Genomic DNA, 25,342 nt, shown 5'->3' on the forward strand with positions numbered 1-25,342 from the left:
TCTCGTGGCAGAAAGCAAGACCCTGGCTTATGTCCTTTCTCTAAACTAGATCCCTAGGTCTGTCTCTGAAATAGGAATCCCTGTCTTGATTTTTTAAAAATCATTCTGACTTAAGAACTTGTTACTTAACTTCTGATCACCCCAAAACCCAAACCAGACTCACTGCCATGAGCCAATTCTGACTCATAGCGACCCCGATAATCCAGGCTGGGGTATGGTGGGATGGCTCCTAGCCAGCGGTCACTGGGCTCAATATGGACATGAAACAGGAGCAAGGAAGAGAGTCAAAATAAGGACCAAAGGTTTTTCTGATGACAAGGGGCAACCAATCCCTGCACGGCGCATGGTGGCCTTTGCTGGCTCTTGGTGTCTTTAAAACGAAAGAAAATAAACTCACCTCGAAAATTTGCTGGGCCCTTCGCCGTCTTCCTCGTCAAATTCCATTCTGCAAAGTCAAAATCACAGGTGAGCACTGATGACAGGTAGAACATTGTAACTGGTCACGCGGGCTGCCGGCACCAAGGTGGTTTATACCTGGTCACGTGGGGCTTTATTCGACCGCACTGCAGTCTGACAGTCCCAACCTTTGGCAGTGCTAACCGAGTGTCTCCAGGTAGTCAGCTACCAGATTCAGCACAAGAGGAGGAGAAGATGAAAGGTTTTCACTATGATCACCAGTAAAGACAGGTGTTCAAGTATCTACTTATCCTCTGAGGCCCTGCGTAAGATGCCGGTGGGTTGCTTGGGCTGTGTTGGAAAGGTGGGCTTTCGTTAGCATCCATTATCTCTGGGGGATACCTGCTCCCCCAACGCCAGGTATTCTACATTGAGGTTTCCTAAATAACTTGAATCTACGACGTATTGACAGACTAAAGCCCAAAGGGTTTTGAAAACATGGCTTTTTGAGGATGATAAAGGAGCCAGGAGGAAGAGAAGACGCTACTGTGGTCATGTTGCTTGAGAATGGGGCTGGTTCTGATGTATCGCAATAGGAAAAGGGTATTTAAGGTCAACATTCTATAAAGTTCAGGTCCAAATAAATGGATATTGAGGGGGAAATGGTGGTCTGGCGTCCAAACTACTCAAACGGTCTGCTTGTCAAAATTGTGGTAGTTACATAATCTGGTGTCAGTTTGGGATTTGAGAGGATTAAGAGTGAAGGGGTGGGGTCTGTCCTGTCAATCATTGGGTCATAGCCAGTGAGGCCTCTGTGTGGGCATGGCTTTCTCCTGAGGATTCTGGGAACTCCTGTATTTCCTCCTTGGAGGCGGGAGGCACTCTCTCTTGGCTCACTCCCTGCAAGACATTTCAGAGGAGAAGCCACATGAAGCTACCCTGAGGCAGTCAGAGTTTCGGAGCTGAAGGAGCCACATGGAGACCCCTGCCAGTGCTGAGATGCTTACACCACCACTGGATCCACAAAATTTCCAACCCCCTGGCCTTTGATCTTCCTGCATGCAGCGTCATTGCGTGTGTCTTGTGAGTCTGAGGAGGACTTTGTAGATTTGTATCGAACATATGGGCTAATATCAGGCTTATGGACTTGATCTGGACTGGGCTGGGATGTTTTCTCAATGTTCAATTGCTCTTGTGTATAAAGTGTTTTCCTATACACATATGCATGCCTATGAATTTGTTTCTCTAGTCTAGCCGGATTGACACAGAAATGCCTCAAATAATTACTCAGATCTTTACTTCACTGGGCCACTAGGTATAAATATAAAACAAAAATTCTTGATAGAGACTCATTTTAATGGATCACTTCAAGCATTCTTTCTTTAAAAAAAAATCCATGTCAATTAATATTGGCCCTGAAGACATGAGGGCAGAGATGGGGTTGGCTTGGTATGAAGTGCACCCAGAATCCTTGGAGAACAAAAGGTAAGTACAGATGGCCTGGCTGTCTTGGACACCCAGGGTCAAGTGGGGTTCTGGGGAAGAGTGCGCCACAGCCCCGACAGGCACCGTCTTGGCGGAACCAGGATGGGATGAGGCACAGTTTCCATGAAATTCAAGAAGGGAGGCCAGTTTCTCAGCAGGGCTGGGGAGAAGCTCCTTGTCTTGGGATATGAACGGGGTGTGCCCTGCAGGCTCAGAGAAGGCTTCATCCCACTCCAGGCTTCCAGGGCAAACCTGCAGCAGTAGGTGGTCTGTAGGCACAGGCCCCCGGCTTGGAGGATCCCGCTGTGGGATAAAGAGGAGCCTTCACTGACCAAGCACAGCTCTGAGACGCCTCTGAGGAGACGAATCATAGTCTGTAGGCTTTTAAGGGTCTTGAGGCACCGGAATCAGAAGGGGCCAAGGAGCATTTCTTTTCCTTTCAAAAATAACTGCCTCTGTTTGCTTTACGTGCAGTGTGGCCAGCGTCCTAATCGAAACGTCATCTTACTCAGAAGGACCTGAACGAACTCCCTGCCAACGTGGAGCTGCTGCCGCTCAGACACACGGGCTGCGGTCACTGCTGAGGAAAGAAGAAAGGAGGTGGAGAGTCAGAGGGCACAGCACTGACAGGGCCCATGCCCACGCATGGGGAGGATCCACACGGCAGACCAGGCAGCGAGACTGCCACACGCTCCACAATCAAGACGGGAGAAACCAAGACAAACAGATACGGACGGCAATCCTGGAGCCCAGGGCTTCAGAAGAAAGGATCAAGGATTCAGCCAGATACCGAAGGAGAGAACAGAGCTGGAACGAAAACCGCGAACAAGGAGCAGCGCGCTACCAACCGGCGTGGTGCGGCCATTTTGAATTCATGCCAACAGCTTTCCAGTCTAAGAAGGAACCAAAAGTGCACCAGCGCCCACAGCAGTGATCCGCGCCCAGCACCCTCAGCAGTGGTGCACCAGCGCCCACAGCAGTGATCCGCGCCCAGCACCAGCACCCTCAGCAGTGGTGCACCAGCGCCCACAGCAGTGATCCGCGCCCAGCACCAGCACCCTCAGCAGTGGTGCACCAGCGCCCACAGCAGTGATCTGCGCCCAGCACCAGCACCCTCAGCAGTGGTGCACCAGCGCCCACAGCAGTGATCCGCGCCCAGCACCCTCAGCAGTGGTGCACCAGCGCCCACAGCAGTGATCCGCGCCCAGCACCAGCACCCTCAGCAGTGGTACACCAGCGCCCACAGCAGTGATCCGCGCCCAGCACCAGCACCCTCAGCAGTGGTGCACCAGCGCCCACAGCAGTGATCTGCGCCCAGCACCAGCACCCTCAGCAGTGGTGCACCAGCGCCCACAGCAGTGATCCGCGCCCAGCACCCTCAGCAGTGGTGCACCAGCGCCCACAGCAGTGATCCGCGCCCAGCACCAGCACCCTCAGCAGTGGTGCACCAGCGCCCACAGCAGTGATCCGCGCCCAGCACCAGCACCCTCAGCAGTGGTGCACCAGCGCCCACAGCAGTGATCTGCGCCCAGCACCAGCACCCTCAGCAGTGGTGCATCAGTGCCCACAGCAGTGATCTGCGCCCAGCACCAGCACCCTCAGCAGTGGTGCACCAGCGCCCACAGCAGTGATCCGCGCCCAGCACCAGCACCCTCAGCAGTGGTACACCAGCGCCCACAGCAGTGATCCGCACCCAGCACCAGCACCCTCAGCAGTGGTGCACCAGCGCCCACAGCAGTGATCCGCGCCCAGCACCAGCACCCTCAGCAGTGGTGCACCAGCGCCCACAGCAGTGATCCGCACCCAGCACCAGCACCCTCAGCAGTGGTGCACCAGCGCCCACAGCAGTGATCTGCGCCCAGCACCAGCACCCTCAGCAGTGGTGCACCAGCGCCCACAGCAGTGATCTGCGCCCAGCACCCTCAGCAGTGGTGCACCAGCGCCCACAGCAGTGATCTGCGCCCAGCACCAGCACCCTCAGCAGTGGTGCACCAGCACCCACAGCAGTGATCTGCGCCCAGCACCCTCAGCAGTGGTGCACCAGCGCCCACAGCAGTGATCTGCGCCCAGCACCAGCACCCTCAGCAGTGGTGCACCAGCGCCCACAGCAGTGATCTGCGCCCAGCACCCTCAGCAGTGGTGCACCAGCGCCCACAGCAGTGATCTGCGCCCAGCACCCTCAGCAGTGGTGCACCAGCGCCCACAGCAGTGATCTGCGCCCAGCACCAGCACCCTCAGCAGTGGTGCACCAGCGCCCACAGCAGTGATCCGCGCCCGGACAGGTCTGACGGCCGTCCCCCCTCTACCTTGTGCAACCTTCAGAGGACCAGAGGAGCAGCACCCCCACCTGGCCCTGGCCACACGCCGGCCCAGTCCAGCGCCGTGCTTGTCCCTCTGGCTCGCCCGCCCAGGGAGGACCATGCCCTCGCCCCAGCCACTCCGGCGGGCGATGCTCACTGCTGCAGAACACACGCTGCCTCCCTACACACAGGTGTGTGGGTCCAGCACTTGCTCCACGATGTGCTGCCTTTGGTTTTGGTTTCATTTCCCCTCCTTCTTAGTTCTTCTCTCTTCTCTCTGCACTGTTCAGGGTGGCACCCAGGAGACGGCGGAGCGCAATGAATGAGAAACCAAACCGCATCAGTATCCTGTCCACAGGAGCCACATCTTAGACACAGAGACAAGCATCCGCTGAATATCAAAGCGTGGACAAACCTACATCCAGCATCTTCCCAGACCACAAGGCTGTGAAATTTGAAATCAATAACAGAAAGACCAAAGGGGGGAAAAATCCCAAGACACGAAAACTAAACAAGACTCTGCATAAAACTACTGGGTATGACAAGAAATAACAGATAGAATTTAAAATTCCTTGAGTCAATCCGTTAAAGATGGAAACACAGCATTAAAAATCTAGGACGCAGCAAAAGAAGTACTTGGGGGACAATCTATCACAATAAACACACACACACATCCGAAAAAGGACGAACCCAAACATCCGCATCTCCAACCATCAGAAAAGGACCAGAAGAAAAAACTACCATCAAAGGAGAAAGGAATTAAGTAAGACTCCAACATCAATAAATGAAACTGAAACAGGAAAGCAATAGAAAGGTCAACCAGACTAGAAGCTGGTTCTTTGAAAGGATTAACAAAATCAACGAGCCACTTGCAGACTGAACCAAGGAATAGAAGGAGAAGCAGACAAATACAAGCAAGGGGTGAGTTACAGGAGACCCACGCTGAAAGGACCGTAGAGATTCTCGGGAGAACTACATTCAAACAAATGTGGACCCGTGACACATTTCTAGAAACACATGAGCAAAACTAACAAGATATCAGCTAGAACGTCTGAACAATTCGACCACCCAAGAACAAAGCCCGCAGGCCCTCAAAGCACTGCCCAGCAGCAACAAGAACAGAAGTCCTGGGCCCGACGGCTGTCTCGGCAAACCCTCCCAAACTTCCAGGGAACGCTGCTGTAATTCTACCCAGACGATTTCAGAACCTAGAGAAATATGGAGCTTTTCTGACCCGATTCCACAAACCAAGCACAACCCTGACACCAAAACTCACCACCATGACAAACTACGGATTAATATCCCTTCTGCACACTGGGGTAAGAATTCTCAACACAGCTGAATCCAATAGAATCCAACTCAATAGAATCCAACTCAACAGAATCCAACAACACATCTAATGCTCGCTCGATCGATCGATCGATCTATCTCGATCATGGCAGAGTGGGACCCACAGCTAGCATTGTGCTCAGTGGAGAGAGACTGAAAACATGACCTTTCTGAATGCGAACCAGACACGGATGCCCCTTTTCGCCTCTGCTAAGCAATCCTGTATGGAAAGTTCTAGCCAGAACAAGGTAAGAAAGGGAAAGAAGAGGCATCCAAACTGGCACACACACACACACACATACAAAGAAGTAAAACTACCTATTTGAGGATTCTATTACCCTGTGCGTGGAACATCCTAGAGATTCAACAAGGAAACTACAGGAACTAGGAGAAAGTTTGAGGCAAGAGTCAGAATACAAGATTCTAACATAAATCAGTCAGATCCCACTACCCACCCGACCAAAGAGAACTCTGAAAAGACAGTCAGGAAAGCAATACTATTTACAGCGACCATAAAAGACTAAGTATTTAGGAATAAAACCAACCAAAAGCCAAGAGACCTACAGAGAGCAAACTGCAATGCAACCATACGAAACCGAGAGGCCTACATAAGTAGAGGAACAGATCTTGCTCGTGAAATGGAAGACTTAACATTACACCAACGTCAATGCTTCCCAACTGATCTACAGCTACACAAGGGTGCTTCAAATGGTCATGCAAACAATGGAATTAAGAGAGGGTAAATTTTTCCATGAAGTTGTTTGACACTCCCTTGAATTCAACCCCATCCATACTCCAGCATCGTTCTTTAAAGAGATGGGAGAATGGACCATCAACTTTATGTGGAAAGGACAAAGACCCCAGACAAGCAAAGTAGTACTACAGAAGGGCATCCAAGCAGGAAACTTTACCCTCCCTGATCTCAAAACCCACTGTAGTTCACAGGCGTCAAAGCAGCCTGGTGCTGGTGCGAGGTCAGAAGCAGACCTAGGGACCAGAAGGTAAACTCATCCACTTTGGAAAACTAAGGTTTGACAAACAGCTAAAAACTATTACGTGGGGGAAGAGACTGCCTCTTTAACAAATGTTTCTAGCAAAATTAGATATACAATTGCAGAAAAGGAACAGAATCCATCTCTCTCTCTCACCATATAAAAAACTAACTGAAGAGAAATCAAAGATCTAACTGGAAAAGCTAACACTATAGATACAATCAAAGAAAAAACTAGGGACACGCCTATGGGCTGCAATACATGACATAAATATACTACTAAACAGATACACAAACAACTGAAGAAAAACTACACAATGGGGACATCCAAAAAATTAAACATCTATGCACATCAAAGGATTTCACCAAAAGAGCCAATAAAAAAGAAAAGAAACAGACTGGGGGAAGAATTTTCGGCGATGACGGTTCAGGCGAGTTGCTAATGCTTAAAGTGAGGAGAAAACATCAACACATCCACGAGACAAGCATCCAATTAAAAAAAAGAAAATGGGCAAAGGGCACAGACAAACACTTTACCAAAACAAAGACATGCACGCGGCCAACAGACACGTAGCCTGTTAGAGAGACACATCAGGACAACGATGAGCTGTCATCTCACCCAGCATCAACAGCGAAACTCGAGAACAGAAACCAGAAAACGCTGGTGACAAACTGCCGACAGCACAGTGGTGCAGCCAGAGGGTAAAACACGAGGGCGCTTCCTGGCAGAGTTGGAAATCGAAATGTCTCGTGAGCCGGCGACCCCTCCTCAGCGCACCTCCTAGACGAGATCCGGGCCGTGAACAAACACCTGCGGGGACCCCCGCAGGTCACTGCATGGTGACTCGCAATCGCTACAAGACGGAGCAACTTCCTGCCCGTCAGGGAATGGATTCCATGCATGGACGGATGACTTACTCGTCAGGGTAAGTAATAAAGTACTGCGATAAAATCTTAGAAACCTTTATTGAACAAAAATGTCGAGAAGTAGTTCTGTTTCTCTAGGCTGATTAAACCTCTGCAGTGGCGTTTCCCTCTCTTGACTCTACCCTGGGGCAATGTATGAATCTTCACTCACAACAGGTCAGAACAAGGGGCTCAAATCACGTTCCTCTGATGTGTTCTTTGAGCAAAAACACGTCTGAGGGGCAAGATCGGGGTCAGAGGGTGGATGGGGTATGGTTTCCAATGAAATTCTCATAGGGCAGCCCTGCTACCCTCGGCCAAGGAAGAGATGCGGTGTCACGGTTTGGAAAACTCTGCAGCACAACTTCCTAGCCTCTCTCTGGCCTGTGTGGTTTTTCACATTTCTTCTCGCTTCTCCAGTTAAAGGCCCTACGTCTGTCTTGTGCCTTCATGACAATCTATCCAGATTACTGCTCGGGAATCCCCATGACCTTCAGCGCTGACCTGCTGTCTGGGAATTCGTCACCCGACAGACCCCTGGGAAACAAGTGCTGACGTTGGCCCTTGCTTGCTCTCGGCACCGGATTGGTGAATCGCAGACTCTGGTTACAATTTGTCCCATAGCTTCATCTTCCTTAGCTTCCATCCTGCTGCGAAGACTGCTGGGAAGCTCACCTCGCAGAGCTGCTGGGTCTTTGGGCAGCATGTTTGGCACCCATGTCTCTGAAGTCTGCTGAGGCCAAGCTGTCCCCGTCACATGGAACATGCTAGTCACATCGGACGTCACCTCAGCCGCTCCCACCTGCAACGCGACTCTCCAGCCGCCTCCAGCAGCTGCTGCACGCCAGCCAGGTGTCTTCATTTGGTGCTGTGGATCGATTCTCTCGGCTCGTCTTTGAGGCCTCCTTGACCTTCCTGAAGATGTGGGACCCGCCTGCAAACTGGTTCTCTACCAGGCAGCCTTCCTGCAAACCTGGGGCAAAGCGTCAATGATTGGGGAAGACGGCTGAGAGCAGCCCTGCCCTCAAAATCGTTCCCCCCCCCCCATGGCAGAGGCAGCTGCCTTTCTTGTCAAAGCCACGCCAACCACCCACTGCCATCAAGTCAATTCCAATTCAATTCACAGGGAGCCCGTGAGGGTCTCTGAAGGGTAAATCTTTGCGGGAGCAACAAGCTTCAACTGTCTCCCAAGGAGCGCCTGCCGGGTTTGAACCACCAACCTGTGGTTACCAGGCCAGTGCCTACCCAACAGTGGCACCAGGGCCACTGAATGAGATAAGGCAAATGTATCACAGATGCTGGATACAATTGATGTATGGAATATTATAAAAGCTGTAAGAGCCCCCAATAAAATGATTTTAAAAATTTAAATGTAGACATTGAAAAGAAGACACGTATATTGCTAAGAGAAGTTGTCTCCAGGCGGCCACTCGACATAGCGATACGTTCACATGTGCTTGATTTGGATTAACCCCTGGATGTAAGTGCTGGGGCCCTAGTGGCCGCTCGTTTGAGTAACACACAATGGAGTTTATTCTAATACAGTTAAACAATAACAATGACTCTGAAAGGGAAAACAATGAAGAAACATCTCCTAACACGGATGGATCCAGAGTATACAATGCTGAGTGCAATTCGCAATCACCAAAGAGCCGATGTTGTATGAGGCCCGTGTTTTAAAAAGCCAAGAAAAAGCTGCCACACAGACTCATCCTTTGAAGGCTCCCAGGGGATGGGAGGGAACGGGAAGGCATCCCACTAAGGAGCGGCCGGCCAAACATTCCCTCGGGTGAAAGGAGAAGGTGTCACAGGGAGGAAGCAGGAAGAGCACTGGTACATCGTGCGATTTCAACCCAGGCCACATACCAACATGTGTATAAATCGTTCAATGGAAAACCAATTGCTCTGTAAACTTTCACCTAAGTCACAGTGGGGGGGACAACACTCACGCATGTTCCTGAGTGGTGTGTGCGCTGTGTACTTACATCTGTAATTTTGATTGTATGTATAGCATGCATACAAAACTACCTATGCACAAAGAGAAGCTGAGGTGAACAAAAGAAAAGAACCCCACTGGGAGAAGCTGACAGGTGCTCCCCACAATGCAGTTTGGGACCCCCGTCAGTTATTGCAGAATTAGAATATGGACCAACAGGAGCTGAATAAACGACTTCCTGAATAAAACAGTGCTGTCAATGTTCTGCTCAATTACTAAACTCATCTCATGGACTCCGCAGTGAGGTTATTTGGGGTTTGGATTAGGCTTGGTATTCTGAACCACGGAGCCACACTGCCACCTAGTGTTCATTATGGAAAATAACGATCTCTCTATACCTGCATTTTGTGGCCAACAGGAAGCTTTCTTAACCTTTCAGCTGTGAGATTCAGGGTTAAGAAAAAGAAAGGATGTGTTCACACTCCCAGTGAATTCCTGCAAGAATATGATGGAAACTCCGGTGGTGGGAGATATGACATTGTCTCTGAATGTGCTCTAGCTCAAACTGGCCGTAGAGTGATGACCAGGTTTATTCTGCAAGATGCAACTTATGTGCTGGCCCTCGTCCCCCTCAGCCCGCACGATCTCTCGGGACTGATGGTGACAAACCATCAGGGTTTTCCCAGATGGGGGACTTCCAGGATGTAGGGTACCAGTGCTAACACCAGCACAGCTGGTCTCCGTGGTTTCAGCACAGGCAGCTCCGTTTGTTTAGCAGAAAAACAGAGAAGTGGGCCATGCAGTCAAAGGCCCCAGACAGCTGCGCTCTGGGGCCCGAGTTCTCTGGCATCTACAGGGCAGGTGGGAAGCAGGATCTGTCCCCCGCCTAGGGGTGTGCGTGAACACATGTCCGCCACACGTGGGTCTGGTCGTTGTGAAAAGAGTAAGGTGGGGGAGACGCAGGAGTTAAATCAGGACACGGAGGCTGCTCAGCTCCTCAGGATGGCACACCTGTCCTCAAGGCAGCCTCCCTCCCGTAGGCGGGAGAGAAAGCTTATCGACTCAGGGGAGGGCAACTCCGGACAACACAAAGGCCCTTCAGAGCAGTGCCTGTCCGGGTGCTGCCTGTCAGTCTCGGGGCACTGCTGTCCTTTCGGCACTTGGGACGTGACAACACCCTGCTCTGCTTGTTTCTCTTGCCATCAAGAGCCTCTGTACATGATCCTTCCTTCGGTCTTTCCTGTGTCTCTGTTAGCAGCTGGGAAGTACACGGAGAGATATCAAAATCTGCCTTTCAAGTCCTGCTGCAGGACTCAAAGAATCCAGTCCAGTGAGCAGGTGCCGGGAGAGTGCTTCCTGCCTCACCTTCCCGCCCCACCCTGACAAAGGGTGGTGGATGGCACTTCAGAGCTTGCCGGTAGTTAGGAGCGAGCAGGGCACCTCTGTCTGCTGATGGCTGGGTCTTAATCACAAGGCATCGTGCCTTCCTGAGCCAGGATAAATGGCACTTCCAGTCAGGCTAGTCCCGAGGGAAGACAGGGCCACCTGAAGCTTCTGCCAACCAAAGGCCAAGTGACCCAGGTGTCGCAAACGCTCTTCCCACAGAGCCTGGGCAGCGCACTGAGCACAGCAATGCCAGCACGTGAACGCCCACCAGGTGGGACGAAACGAACTGCGTGTGTGTGCGCACGTGTGTGTGTGTGTGTGTGTGTGTGTGTGTGTGTGTCCTCCTTCAAATTCCCATGTCGTGAATCCTGGAAGGGCCTGGGTGGCGTGGTGGTGATGCATTGAGCTACTAACCACAAAGCTAGCACTTCGAAACCACCAGCGGCTCCAAGGGATAAAGACGAAACTTTCTACTCCGTAAAGAGCTACAGTCTCGGAAACCCACAGGGACCGTTCTGCCCTGTGCTTGGAGAGTCCCTATGAGTGGTGTTGACTCCGTGGCAGGGACTGAGATCCCATGGGGAAGAGGGGTTTCTTTGGCATGTTAATGAGGTCAAACCCTCCCTGTGGGGTCTGTCTTCGGCCAGTCACCTTTGAGATACCAGAGAAATTAGGCTCACAGGCCAATCATCCCCACTGCCACCAGGCCACAGGATGAGGGCCAGCGGCTGAGGGAGGGCAGCTGGAAGGAGACAAGGACCTTCCCCTGGAACTGACAAGCGAGAAACCCCTGTGCCCAAAGCTGGTGCCCTCAGTTCAGAATGCCAGCCTCCGGAACTGTGAGAAAAGCCATTTCTGTGTGTCACTGTCTTGTTTCAGCAGGGGAGGCCAGTCTCCGGGATGGGCTTCCTGCTTGGGAAAGAGGAGGGGCAACAAAAGGAAGGAGACTCTCGGGGAGCGGCTGCAACCACGGGCCCCAGCCAAAGGGCAGTGGCGAGGAGGGCGCGGGCCAGGCGTGCTTGGTCTGCTGGACTTGAGTCAGAAAGGGCTCAGCGGTACCAACAATATCTGGTCACTAAGACACCAAGTGAGAAAACACGCACGCATTTTCAGTGTGCCGACATCCACACGCCTTCCCTCCAACTACAGTCCAGTGGGCTTGGGTGACTCTGGATGGCGAGTCTTGGTCCACAAACTATGTGCCCAATCACTGCCTTCCAGTCGACCCTGACCCATAGCAACCCTACAGGGCCGAGTGCAGGGGCTCCGTGGAGTTTGTGAGACTGCACATCTTTCTGGAAGCTGGCAGCCTCATTGTTCTCCCCGGGGTGGTTGATGGGGTTCAAACCACCAACCTCTCTGGTAGCAGTGCAATGACTAACCCACTGGGCCTCTCGAGCACTGCACTAGTAACTTGTACAAGGAGGCTTCATCCCAGGTCTCTTTCGTTCAAGTGTTCCTTGCATCTTCGGAAGCCCTCTCTCCTCTAGAAGCAGCTCAGCATTTCATTCCAGGGCAGTGGAGAGGATGTGCTAAGTCCATGCCTGCAGAGGGTCACACTCTGTCCCTAAAAGGCTAGCTTTGGGGGCAGACAGGGAACCTAACTAATCTCTGCTGTTTCCTCCCTTCAGAAGCACCACGTCTGCCCTTGGGAAGCCTCCCCCCACCCATCTACACACCCTCCCCAACATACACTGCCTCGCCGAGGTCAGAGGTGTCTACAAAAAATGCATTTCAGGTGACTCGCTTTGGCACGTTCCCCACCCCCACCCCAAATGTGGAATCACTTTTCAAAGAGTCTGACACTTCTGAACCTTCACCTTGTGTACCCGCAGCTTGTGGAGGCGCTTATGGCTGAAGGAGGGCTGGCTCTGCGGACACAGGGAGCAGTCGCCGTGCTGGGCCAGGCAAGCCACCAGGAGGCTTCAAAGCCAATGCATGGTTGCTTCTCCTGAGAGTGGGATAGTCAGCCTGGGAATCCGGGACCCTTCCCTCAATTAAAATAATCAGCTGGCAGTGGGAGGATGGAGCCAAAGGAACAGGTGGGTGGAACAGGAAGATCTGTGGGTAAATCAGAAGCAGCCCCAGCCGGGCCTGCCCCACCCTCACAATCCTGGGCCGGGGCACTGTGTCCATACACTTTCTCAAGGGTTTCCCTCTCTCCCGCTGAGCCTCTGCTTTACCAAGCAGGATGCTCTTCTCCGGAGACCAGTCCTTCCCAACAGCATGTCTGAATTCTCTGGAATGAAATCTCGCCAGAAGGAGCAGCCGAGTTGACCCCACAAATTAGGACATGGCTGTCGTGATCATTTCCAGGACAAGCACCCTAAAAGAGCCCTGGAAGCTCCGTGGTTACGCAGTGAACTGTTCACCAGAGGGCAGTGGTTTGAAACCACCGGGCACTTCATGGGAAAAAGACAAGTCTTTCTCTTCCCATCACGAGTGACAGTCTCAGAAACCCACAGGGCAGTTCTACCTTGTTCTAGAGGGTCATGTGAGCCTGAAACAACCTGGCAGCAGGGAGTCTGGTTTGCGGGGAGGACAGTGTCCCAGAGAAGAGCCTTCTCACGGAGACCCAGGCCTTGACCCAGGTGCCTGAGTCCTCATTGGTGGTGGTGTGGCATCCGCTGCTGTTTATCCACTTTTTCTTTACTGTTTCTTCTCTTGATGGTCTGCGTCCTTGGTTACAAGTAGCTTTGAACCTGGACTTTGCCTCCTCTGCCATATGCCTGTGTGTGTGTGTGTGTGTGTGTGTGTGTGTGTGTGTGTGTGTGTGTGTGTGTGAAAGAGAGAGAGAGAGAGAGAGAGAGAGAGAGAGAGAGAGAGAGAGAGAGAGAGAAAGAGAGAGAGAGAGAGAGAGAGCGCCACAGTCAAGAACAGAGTCAGACTATCAGCTGAAGGAAGAACTTGGAAGCAGGTCTGAATTGCAGGTTAGGGTAAGAAATCCCAAGGCCCCAAGGAGTCTCCCCTCACTTAGCCCAGGCCCTTGCAGAGCACAGGCCCAGCCCACCGGCAGCAGGAGGCAGGCAGGAGCTCTGGCAGTTACTGGAAGACAAGTGTCCACCCAGTGCAGACCCAGCTTTAGTCCCGGGAGTACTAAGCTGTGCCCGGGCATCTCTGCAGCGCCCGTGGTCCTCACCCAGCCCACCAACTTTGTCAGAGAGCCTTCATTTAGCTTCTTCTTAAAAACAATGTGGGCCAGCAATGGGGCTTGGTCCCCAGAGAACACACCAATTTTAAAAGGCCCAGTTTGGTTTTTTTTTTAAATCATCAGTAGGTTAGTCTGTTGACCACACCTACATTTCCTTTAGCGACCTAGAGTTCAGGCACCTGGCTATCCAGAGCAGCTGGTTAGAATAGGGTGGCTGTGTTTGCAGGGAGCCCCAGAGGCCGGCTGCCTCACTTCTTACAGAGCTGCTGTGAGCCATGTGGCTCCCATGCAGCTCAGGTCAAGGCCATGGCAGTGACCATGGAGAGAGACAGGGCTACGTCCGCACCGGGCCTGTGAATCAAGGTCTCCACTGAGCTCCCTTCCTCGGGCTTAAATCATCAAAAATGATGACTTAAAAACCAACTTCAGGTCCTTCTGTAAGAACTGTCCTACAGCAACAAACAGGCCTCTGGCAATCTAAATTGACAATAGAGAATAACCATTTTCAAGCTATCCCACCCCGCTATAGATTCCACTAGCTAGCTGGCTTCAGGAATTCCCATGGCTGTGGAAGGACGTCTCAGGCTTAAAATGACCTTGTGCAAATGGTCCCATGCTGACTACGCTAGAATGTGACCGTGGAAATCCCCAGAGCCGGTGTTCTCAGAAACGGAATTCAAACGGAAAAGGAATTCCGATTCCAGAGGAATCTTAGTTTATCAGATATTGCATTGCAAATCAAACGGATTTGATGGGGAAAGGGAGTCAGGCACATGGAATCCCCCAGGGGGGACATTTGCTTGTGAGATCTGTGTCCAGCTACAAACACTAGACATCCTGAGTAGAAGTGGTTTGGGGTCCCATCTGCTCAAGAGTGGTGGTCCTTCTGGTTCGGCAAGAGCCAGGCAGGCAGCAGGCTTGCCCAGCGTGCAACGCAGACTGCCTGGCCACTAGGTGCTGCACTACCGCTAGTGCTTTGGAAAGGAATTCCTGCAAACTACCTCCCCAAATGGGCAGCCCAAAGAAATGACGAGAAGCCACAGGGTGAAGTGATCCTTCGCTGCCCCAGGGGCTGGAGCTCGGCTAGACAGTCCGGTACTCTGGCTTGTCGGTGTGGGGTGGGCAGGAGTAACAAGTGAGCCTCTGCTCCCTTCAGAAAGATGGTCTGGGCAAGCACATTCGGGGTGCTGAGGCAGATCCAGTGCACATGGTTAAGGAGCTTGCAAGATCTACACAGGACTCGAACTGCTGAGCTGGTCACTGGACTGCCAGGGGAGAGACAGTATTTTTCCAGCGGCCCAAGAGTTTTGCTCAGCACTGGGTTGGGGTGGGGGGTGTAAAAATTCCCAGAATCATGTGGGTTCTTACCCGGAACGCCGCTTTCCTCCTCGGGCAGGCATAGCCCCCGCCATCCTCACCTGTCCAGTGGCCGCCATGGGGGCAACGGGCAACGTCACCGATCCAGGTATGTCGGAAGCCATTTCTGGAATTCAGCAAACAAGAGAGGTTTCATCAACACCAGAAAGGCCCAGCCGTAAAGAAGATGGGCACAACGCAGTTCTAAAAGCATCGCCTGCGAGGACAACCCTGGGGCCCGGGGACCCCCTCTGCCCATCACCCTCTCTTGGGGCTCTGCCTTTCTTCCCTGGGAAAGGATCTTTCCAGGCCCAAAGCAAACCATTTGCCGCAGAAAGGATTCCGGCTCATGGTGACCCCATTGGTCTCTGGGTGTATAGTCGCCAGGCCTTTCTTGGGAGGCACTTGCAAGTTAAGTTTGAACCTCCCACCTTTCAGCTAGTCACTGAATGCTTCCCCAACCCTCCTCTCGAGGGCTTGAACCAGTGCCTGAAAAGAAGGTGCTTTTACAGCCTCCCATGGGCCTCACTCACTGCCACGGAGTGGATGTCAACTCAAAGTGACCCTGTAGGAAAGGGTAGAGCTGCCTCTCTGGGTTTCTGAGTTTTATAACTCTTTACAAGAGTAAAATGCCTCATCTTTCTCCCAAGGAGGGGTTGATGGTTCTTAAACTGCTGACCTTGCGATTAGCAGCCCAAGTCTCAACCACTATAAACCACCAGAGCGGCTGGTGCTTCACAATGACCGGGTAAGACATCCCGGAATCCTGAGTCAAAGTTGGAAGGGAAAGAGCTCATGTTCCTTCCTCTCACTGACGCAGTTGGGGAGAATCCACCAAAGGGCAGTCCCCTGCAGCAGGCAGTCCTGGCTGCCCCTCATTCTCAATCAGCAATCAGAACCTTCGGATGTCTGAGCTCCCCCTTGGCCCAGCCACCTGGCTCCTGAAAAGGACTGCCAAGTCCAGGGCTGTGGAAAGCACGGCCCTAACCCACAGAGCACACCAGCAGCAACACGCCGGTGCTGGCTTCACATCAGCTTCAAGCAGTGGTTCTGAACCTTCCTAGTGCCGCGACCCTTTCATACAGTTCCTCAGGTCGTGGTGACCCCCAAGCGTAAAACTATTCTCGTTGCTACTTCATCACTGTAATTTTTCTGCTGTTATGAATCGGGTGACCCCTGTGAAAGGGGTCTTGACCCACTGGTTGGGAACTGCTGGTTTAAAGGATAAGAGTCTGGCATGTGGGGAGAGTACCTTCTCCGGGCATCACTGTCCACATGGAGGGTTGTGAAGAAGCTCGATGCTTCAGGAAGAACATTAGCACATCATGAAGCAGCCCTGATATCAAAGGGCGCACATTGCTTAAAAAAGAAGTCTCCTTCCCACTTTCTGGAGGGTTCATAAATTCAGAACATTAAATATTTCCAGCAAGATAAATAATTTAAGCAGTATCTCTGATTCTGTTTATTGTTCTTGGAAACGGCTTCCACGGGATTTGCTTTTTATTAGCCCTGCTCATCCCCGAGGCAGAAGCAAAGCCATAGTCCACAAACATGTTTCCAAACGGTGGGAAGGGATGAACAGGGGGATCCGGGCCCTTGTTAAGGAGCTCTGTTGGCACGGTGGTTACGCATTGGGCTGATAACCACAAGGTCTATAGTTCGAAACCACCAGCCATTCTGCAAGAGGATGGCATGGCTTTCTCGTCTCGGAAAGAGTTAAGCATGTTGGAAACACACAGGGGAAGTGCTACCCTGTCCTATAGGGCTGCTATGAATTGGAATCAACTCAATGACAGTGAGTTTGGTTTTTGGTGGAGGGGGGCTCTTGTTGGTGGAAGAACACCAACAGCACACGCACTTTGGGGGGTGGGGGGAGCTGTTCTCAGCCTTCTTCCAGCAGAAACAAAGCCATCCGACAGTGGACACAGAGTCTTGGTCCAAAGACATCGCGTTTTTAGCTTTTGTTTCTAATAAACGCATCCCAAGGTCAAGTGAACTCTTCCACTCAAGAAGTGTAAAGACATTTACGAGACAAATAAATAAATTCTTAGCTTAGTCTGCTAAGTTCGCAAAAATGTAAAAATGATCAGAGTTTTTGATGGTTTTCTTTTAAGCAATGTGCACTTTGGAAAGTCCACTCCATGGCCATCGAGCCCATTCTGGTCCCGAGCAACCCTGCAGGACAGAGAAGAACTGCTCTACTGGGCTTCTGAGACTATAAACCTTTACCAGAACAGACTCATCCTCCGTGGGTTTGAACCCCCAACCTTGCAGTTAGCAGCCCAACACTTAACCCACTGCACCACCGGGGGTTCTTACATTGAAAAACCAAACCCACTGCCATTGAGTCAATTTCCGCTCACAGTGACCGGATAGGGCAGCAAAGAGCTGCTCCCCAGGGTTTGTGAGACTGGGAGTCTTTAAGAGCGTACACAGTCTCTCTCTTTTTAGTTTAACGTGAAGCAGCTGGTGGGTTTGAACTGCCAACGTTGTGGTTAGCAGACCAACGCCTCGTCAATGCATGGTCGCATGGTCACATGGTCGCATGGTCACATGGTCGCAGGCCCCTCCCCCGCCCCCGTACATTGAAAAGTAGTGAAGAGGGTGGGGGAAACATCCCTTTCTGAAGGCCATCTTCTCTCCCGTTAGACAATTACTGTGCTGGCTTTGTGACATCCAGACAATATTAACAGTGCGGGCCTAAGGACCATGTCATCTGCTGCTTCTGATAAGACATTTACTTCTTTTTCCTCTCCCTGAAAATGGAGGCTCAAGCTCATGAAGTGCAGGCAAGTGCCAACATCAAAGTGACCGCTTCTTAAAACAAGCTCCACTGATTAGCTGCCCCTGTGGGTTACAGCTGGGCTGCTAACCACTAGATTAACAGGTAGAAACCATCAGGTGCTTCTAGGGAGAGAGATGAGGCTTCCTACTCCCATAAAAACGTGCAGTCTCACCAACCCACAAGGGCAATTCTACCCCGTCCTGTAGGGTCATTATGAGTTGGAATCGACTCAATGGCAGTGAGAAAGGTTCCCATCCTTCCTCGCCAGCCCCACCCCAGGCACACAGGTATTCCCCTTTGTGGGTATTCCAACCTCCTCCCAAACACGGGATCTCTTGGAGATGTTGCAGGTTGGCTTCCAGACCGCTGCGATCATTTTGCAAGAGGGGCATTGGATCTTGGGGTGTCCCAGTGCATATGAAAGTTATGTTTGCACTATATTGTTTCCTACTAAGTATGCAATAGTAGAAGAAAGTCTGAAATTCTGTAACAATTACCAACACGTGACACAGAGAAACGCAATAGGAGTGCATGCTGTTGGAACTAATGGGCATTGATGGACTTGCTCCACGCAGGATTGCCCCCAACCTTCCAATCATAAAGAGCCCAGTGTCTACGAAGCACAGTAAAAGGAGGCATGTGTGTAATAGTAACCAGCAAGCACAAACATCTCTAGTGATGGAAATTTTTCAAATGTATTAAATCTACATTTACTAGCACAGCTAATGCTTCACAGAACACTCATAAATTTTAAAGGTAATGATCTCATTCCTCCCCTGGAGGTAAAAATATAGACGATATAGATAGGTCAGGTAGGACTGTAGCTATCATCATCGGGAAAACTCCATCCTTGCCCCCCATCCCAGTCCTCTTCCAGATCAGAGGTGGGGTCGGGTATGGGAAGGGGGAATGGAGACCCGTGTTTCATTTTAAAATGTATGTCCATCCAGTTTTACGTGCGGAAAACCTAAAAGGAATACCAGTTAGTTCTGCCATACAAGTTACAGAAAGCAAGACTCTACAAAATGTTGGCTGTTGGGGAGCAAAGGTTAAGGGATACTCCAAATCCATCCAAATCCTTCCGTAGACAGATGGGGAAAGCAAGGCACAGGAGCCCCCAGCGAGGCAGGCACCAGGCCAGCCGGTCTCCCAGTCGTGAGCATCGTGGCTCTCCTGGCTGTTCTGCTGGGTGAATCTCTGCTCAGCAGAAGGGCCAGCTCCGTGTAGGTGGGCCCACAACTAGCCTGCTTTTCAGAAGAGCCCAGTGCGTGTGTCCAGCGTCCTATCCAGGTGCCCTCCGCATCGGGAGAAGATGCCACACTTGCTCACAAGTGGGCAAAGCAGTGAGATATTTGCACTTCATGAAGATGCCATGTCAGAAGCGGTGCACAGAGAGATCTACATGTTTGCATGTCTACACCATGGGTCCTAATGGCGGCACACTCTGAAAAGGCAGTGGGGATGGGGAGTGGAGAACTTAATATACAGATGTACATGGAGGTCTCTAAAAGCTCGTAGAAAAATGCCATTCTCTTTTCATCCCATTTTCCCACAAACTTTCTGAAGCCTTCTGATGTTCCCACAAGCTAAAAACGAGAGGCCCATACAAACCTCCAGGCGAGGGGACTAACGGAGCAATAGACAAGGGTGGCATTTCACCACCTCCAACACTGCCGGAGAGCCTTTCTCCAGAAGGCCTGCTCGCACGCTAGTGGTTCTTCTTTCATAAGCTTCATTTCTATATCTCGTGTCTGTTTCTCTACTGAGATCCAGACCAGCGTGTCTTGCTTATTTATTTGCACGGTCTTTTGTAACAGGGGAATTTGAGATAGGTCATAGTTTCTGGAAGCAGTGGACAGTATTTTTTGTTTCCCATCTGACACTTCCTTTTGATGTTCAAAGATTCCCACCCCCGACCCCGTAACTCTACAGAGTTTTAAGAAGATAAACTCTATCGACCCAAGTCTATTTATTCAGAAGTCCTCCTTTCTCCTGTCAGCTCCCTGGTGCATGCTCTGCCCTATATTTGTACAGGAAAAACTGTCTCGGATATGGAACTATCTATCGGGTTTGGTTTTTCTTTTTTTTTTTAATCATTTTATTAGGGGCTCATACAACTCTTTTTACAATCCATACATACATCATTTGTGTCCAGCACATTTGTACATATGTTGCCATCATCATTCTCAAAACACCTGCTTTCTACTTGAGCCCTTGGTATCAGCTCCTCATTTTCTCCTCCCTCCCTCCTCAAACTTTTTAAACAGGGGGCCAGTTCACTGTCCCTCAGACCTGTTGGAGAGCCAGACTATAGTTTAAAAAAAAAACTATGAACAAATTCCTATGCACACTGCACATATCTTATTTTGAAGTAAAAAAATAAACGGGGCAAAAAACACCCGACGGGCCGGATAAATGTCCTTGAGGACGCCTGCTCTAGACTTTTCACATTGACTATTACTATTCTAACCAGAAAATCTTAAGTGCCATAGCATCTGGGACTGAGTGGGAATGATATGTCTCCCGCAGCCCTGAGGTGAGGATTAAAGAGCCTGCTCAGGGCCTGGCTCCTCTTTGGCATACAAGAGACACTTCATCTTTGAGTCACGCCTCTCCCCTCCTGGGAGCTCCCTTCCCTCTCTGATGTGCTTGCTCAGCGTAGGTGGCCACACGACTCCACGACTCGGGCTCCTGTTCCACTCCTCCAGTGCCTCCCTCTGCCACGTCCCCAGGCATTTTCCATGTGGGCTTTGTTGTTTTTCAGTTAGATGGCCCCTTGTTTATCTTCCAGTCTATGGGACCCCAGATTCTATATATTTTGACAACTGGGCACCATCAGCTTTCTTCACCGCACTTGCCCATGCACCCGCTTTGTCTTCAGCATTCATGTCGGGTAGGCTGGTGTGCTTCTTCCTTGTGGGCTTTGTTGTTTCTTAGCTAGATGGCCACCTGATTGTCTTCAAGACTTTAGACCCCAGATGCCATATCATTTGATAGCCGGGCACCATCAGCTTTGTTCGCAACTTTTGCTTATGCACCCACTTTGTCCTCCGCAATCTAGTCGGGACAGGCCAGTGTGCTTTTTCCATGTGGGTTTTCTTGTCTCTCAGCTAGATGGCTGCTTGCTTATCTTCAGGTCTTTAAAACTTCAGGTGCTATATCTTTTGGTAGCTGGGCACTATCAGCATTCTTCACCACATTTGCTTGTGCACCCATTGTCTCCAGCGACTTCAGGTGCTATATCTTTTGGTAGCTGGGCTGCCCTGTGTCTATCAATATAAGATAATAAGGACAAACAGTCCCCAGGAGAAGACAACAGGACCAGTGGTCCCCGGGGGGGACATGAAAGAGGAGGGGGCGGGGAGGGGGAGTGGGAAGCCAACAAACTCAGGGATAAGGGAATAACAAGAGATCTAAAATTGATGGCACAGAGGGTGTATAATTCCTGGTGGGGTTTGATTAAGTACAATGGATCTGAGAGGAATTACTGAGAGCCAAATGGAGGCTGAGCATGATAGGACAGGAGGAAGGGGAAAGGAAATAGAGGAAAGAAATAGGAGGCAAAAGCTATTTATAGAGGTATAGCTATAGGCATATATAAATATAAATATATTAATTTATAATGAAAGGGATAGAGGCCAATGTATATATATTTATATGTTGAGTATTAAGGTAGCAGACTGGCTTTGGGCTCTACCTAAGGCCTCCCTAAACACAAGAACACTTTGTTCTAATAACCCAGCATTCTGTGATACTCACCTTCCCGACATGATCACTGAAGACAAAATGGGTGCATAAGAAAATGTGGTGATGAGGTGCCAAGGGACCAGGTATAAGGCATCATGCAAAAAAAAAAGATATGTGTGTATGTATATATGTGTGTATGTATGTGCATATATGTATATGTATGTATATATATACCATATTGAATGAAGGGGGAAGTGCAGAGTGGAGATCCAAGGCCCAAGTGTCGGCCAATGGAGATCCCCTCATAGAGGGGTTTAGGAGAGGAGATGGGTTAATTAGGGTGCGAAGTAGTACTGATGAAGAACACAGCTTTCCCCCAGATCCTGGATGCTTCCTCCCGCCAACTACCATGATCCAAATTCTACCTTGCAGGGCTGGATAGGGCAGAGGCTGTACACTGGTGCATATGAGAGCTGGAGGCACAGGGACTCCAGGGTGGATGATACCTTCAGGACCAAGGGTGTGAGGGGCGATGCTGGGAGAGTGTAGGGTGAGTGGGTTGGAAAGGGGGAACTGATTACAAGGATCCACATGTGACCTCTTCCCTGGGAGAGGGACGGCAGAGAAGGGGGGAAGGGAGACTCTGGATAGGGCAAGCTATGACAAAATAACGATGTATAAATTACCAAGGGCACATGAGGGAGGGGGGAGAGGGGAGGGAGGGGGAAAAAAAAGAGGACCTGATGCAAAGGGCTTAAGTGGAGAGCAAATGCTTTGAGAATGATTGGGGCAGGGAATGTATGGATGTGCTTTATACAATTGATTTATGTATATGTATGGATTGTGATAAGAGTTGTATGAGTCCCTAATAAAATGTAAAAAAAGAAAAGAGGAGAAAAAAAAGAAAATGATTAGGGCAAAGAATGTACAGATGTGCTTTATACAATTGATGTATGTATATGTATGGACTGTGATAAGAGTTGTATGAGCCCCTAATAAATTGTTTAAAAAAAAAAAAAGAAAGAAAAGAAAATGTGGTGAAGAAAGCTGATGGTGCCCAGCTATCAAAAGATATAGTTTCTGGGGTCTTAAAGGCTTGAAGTTAAACAAGCAGCCACCTAGCAGAGAAACAAATAGACCCACGTGGAAGAAGCACACCAGCCTGTGTGATCATAAGTTGTGGACGGGATCAGGTATCAGGTATCAAAAAATCCCAAACAATCATATTGATGTGAAAGAGGGGTGTTGGAGTGGAGACCCAAAGTCCATCTGTAGACCATTGGACATCCCCCTACAGAAGAGTTACAAGGAAGGGACGATTCAACCAGGGTGCAGTTTAGCACCCACGAAACACACATCACACCTCTAGTTCCTGAATGCTTCCTCCCCCCACTACCATGACCCAGGTCTACCTTACAAATCTGGCTAGACCAGAGCACACACATTGGTACAGATAAGAGCTCTCGACACATGGAATTCAGGACAGATAAAACCCTCAGGAACAGTAGTGGGAGTAGCGATATCATGAGGGCAGTGGGGTGGATAGGAAGGGGGAACCCATCACAAGGTTGGATAGTCCACCCCCCAGGGGGACGATTAACAGAAATGCGGGCAATGGGAGACCACGGACAGTGTAAGACATGAAATAGCACCAAGAATATATATAATTGATCAAGTGTTCATGAGGATGGGAGTGTGGGGGAGGGAGGGGGGAAAAGCAGAGCTGACACGAGGGCTCAAGTAGAAAGACAATGTTTTGGAAATGGTGATGGCAACATATGTCCAAGTGTGCTTAATACAACTGAATGATGGATTAGTGTAAGATTTGTAAGAACCCCCTAATGAAATGATTCATAAAAAAGAACACTGTCGGCGGGGCCTGGGGCGGGGCCCGGGGAGTGACCGGATCCGGAAGGGCTCCGTGCGGTGACCCCGCTTCCCTAGTAACGGAGCGGGCGCGAGGGGCGAGCAGCGCCGCCACATGGGATGCCTGTCCAGGTGAGCGATTACAGCTGGCAGCAGATGGAGACGGCTGTCTTTCTCTCCCTGCCACTCCGAGGCGAGGCGTGTGCATCTGGGACGCGGACGTGTTCTGCACGGAAACCTATCTGAAGGTCAACCACCCCCTGTTTTTATTTGAAGTGTTTCTCTATGCTCCCATAGATGATGAGAGCAGCAAAGCCAAGATTGGGGATGATGCTATTGTTTTTACCTTGTATAAAAAAGAAGCGGCCATGTGGGAGACCCTGTCCTTATCAGGTGTTGACAAAGAGACGATGCAAAGCATAAGAGAAAAATCTATTTTACAAGCACAAGAGACAGCAAGGGAAGCCACGGAGGCAAGAGCTACGGCAAAGCGGGAGGATCAAAAATATGCCCTGAGTGTCATGATGAAGATTGATGAAGAAAAGAGGAAAAATATAGAAGCTGTGAAAGAAAATGAGCGAATAAAAGCAACTAAAGAATTGGAAGCTTGGAAAGAACATCAAAAGGAAGCTGAACAGAAAAAAATGCAGAAAGAAGAGAAATTCTGTCAACCAGAAAAGCAAGTTAAAGAAGAAAAAAAATGTTAAAAAATAAAAAAAATCTTTGTAGAAATTTGGCAGCTAGAAATCTTGCCGCAAAAGGGATAAATTCAGAAAATATATTTTCTGAGAAGCTAAAGGAAGACAGTGTTCCTCGTCCGCGCTCTGTCGGCAATATTAAAATCAGCTTTACCCCTCACGTGTTTCCAACGGCTCTCGGAGAATCACAAGTAGCAGAAGAGGAGGAGTGGCTACACAAACAAGCAGAGGCACGTAGGACAATGAATACTGATACCCCTGAATTCAGTGACTTGAAAGAAGAGAAGAACCCAGAATGGTTGAAGGACAAAGGAAACAAATTGCTTGCAACAGAAAACTATTTGGCAGCTTTAATGCATACAACTTAGCCATAAGACTAAATAATAAGATTCCATTATTGTATTTGAATCGTGCTGCTTGCCACCTAAAACTGAAAAACTTGCACAAGACCATTGAAGATTCTTCTAAGGCCCTGGAATTGCTGACACCGCCCGTGGCAGGCAAGGCTAGTGCAAGGATGAAAGCACACGTAAGACGAGGGACAGCATTCTGTCAACTAGAACTGTATGTAGAAGGTCTTCTGGATTATGAAGCTGCACTTAAGATCGATCCATCCATCCAACAAAGTTGTACAAAATGATGCTGAGAAGATTCGAAATATCATTCAAGGAACAGAACTAAAATCTCAATGACTACTAGTGACAATTAATTATCATTTAAAAGTTTTAAATGTAACTGGAGGAATGTAGGGATCTCACTATATATTATTACTTATTGTGTGAAATCATTTTATGTTTCATACTCTAGTTCTGTAAAAGTCAAAATACTATAAATTGAGAGGAAATGACATGCTTGACTTGGTAGTTTCTGAATAGGTAAATAAAACAATAAATTTTTAAAAAAAGAACACTGTCTCTAGGATTATCCATTTCTATGTTGATTATTGTCACCTGGTATTGCACTATTATAAAACACTTCCTTGTGCAAGTTAGTCTCATATTCACAACTGTCTTTGTTCTTCTCCTCGATTTATTCTTCTATTGCAAGCATGCAGTGATTTTATTAGCAGA

The 25,342-nt window shown here is 49.9% G+C and overlaps 1 protein-coding gene and 1 pseudogene across 2 annotated transcripts in view; one reads left to right on the top strand and one right to left on the bottom strand.

Moving 5' to 3' along the window:
* Positions 1–25,342, bottom strand: part of ARNT2 (aryl hydrocarbon receptor nuclear translocator 2) — a 227,260-nt gene that overhangs the window by 154,919 nt on the left and 46,999 nt on the right. For both annotated transcript variants that reach the window (XM_075558077.1, XM_075558076.1), the window contains exons 2-3: positions 15,249–15,363; positions 398–445 (exon numbers count right to left, since the gene is read on the bottom strand). In XM_075558077.1, the coding sequence (XP_075414192.1) occupies positions 398–445; positions 15,249–15,361 (161 nt within the window). In that variant the 5' untranslated portion in view covers positions 15,362–15,363. The remainder of the gene's footprint in view (positions 1–397; positions 446–15,248; positions 15,364–25,342) is intronic.
* LOC142456973 (dynein axonemal assembly factor 4 pseudogene) lies at positions 23,695–24,964 on the top strand (annotated as a pseudogene).

This window comes from Tenrec ecaudatus, chromosome 9, assembly GCF_050624435.1.
Source record: "Tenrec ecaudatus isolate mTenEca1 chromosome 9, mTenEca1.hap1, whole genome shotgun sequence".
Lineage (NCBI taxonomy): Eukaryota > Metazoa > Chordata > Mammalia > Afrosoricida > Tenrecidae > Tenrec > Tenrec ecaudatus.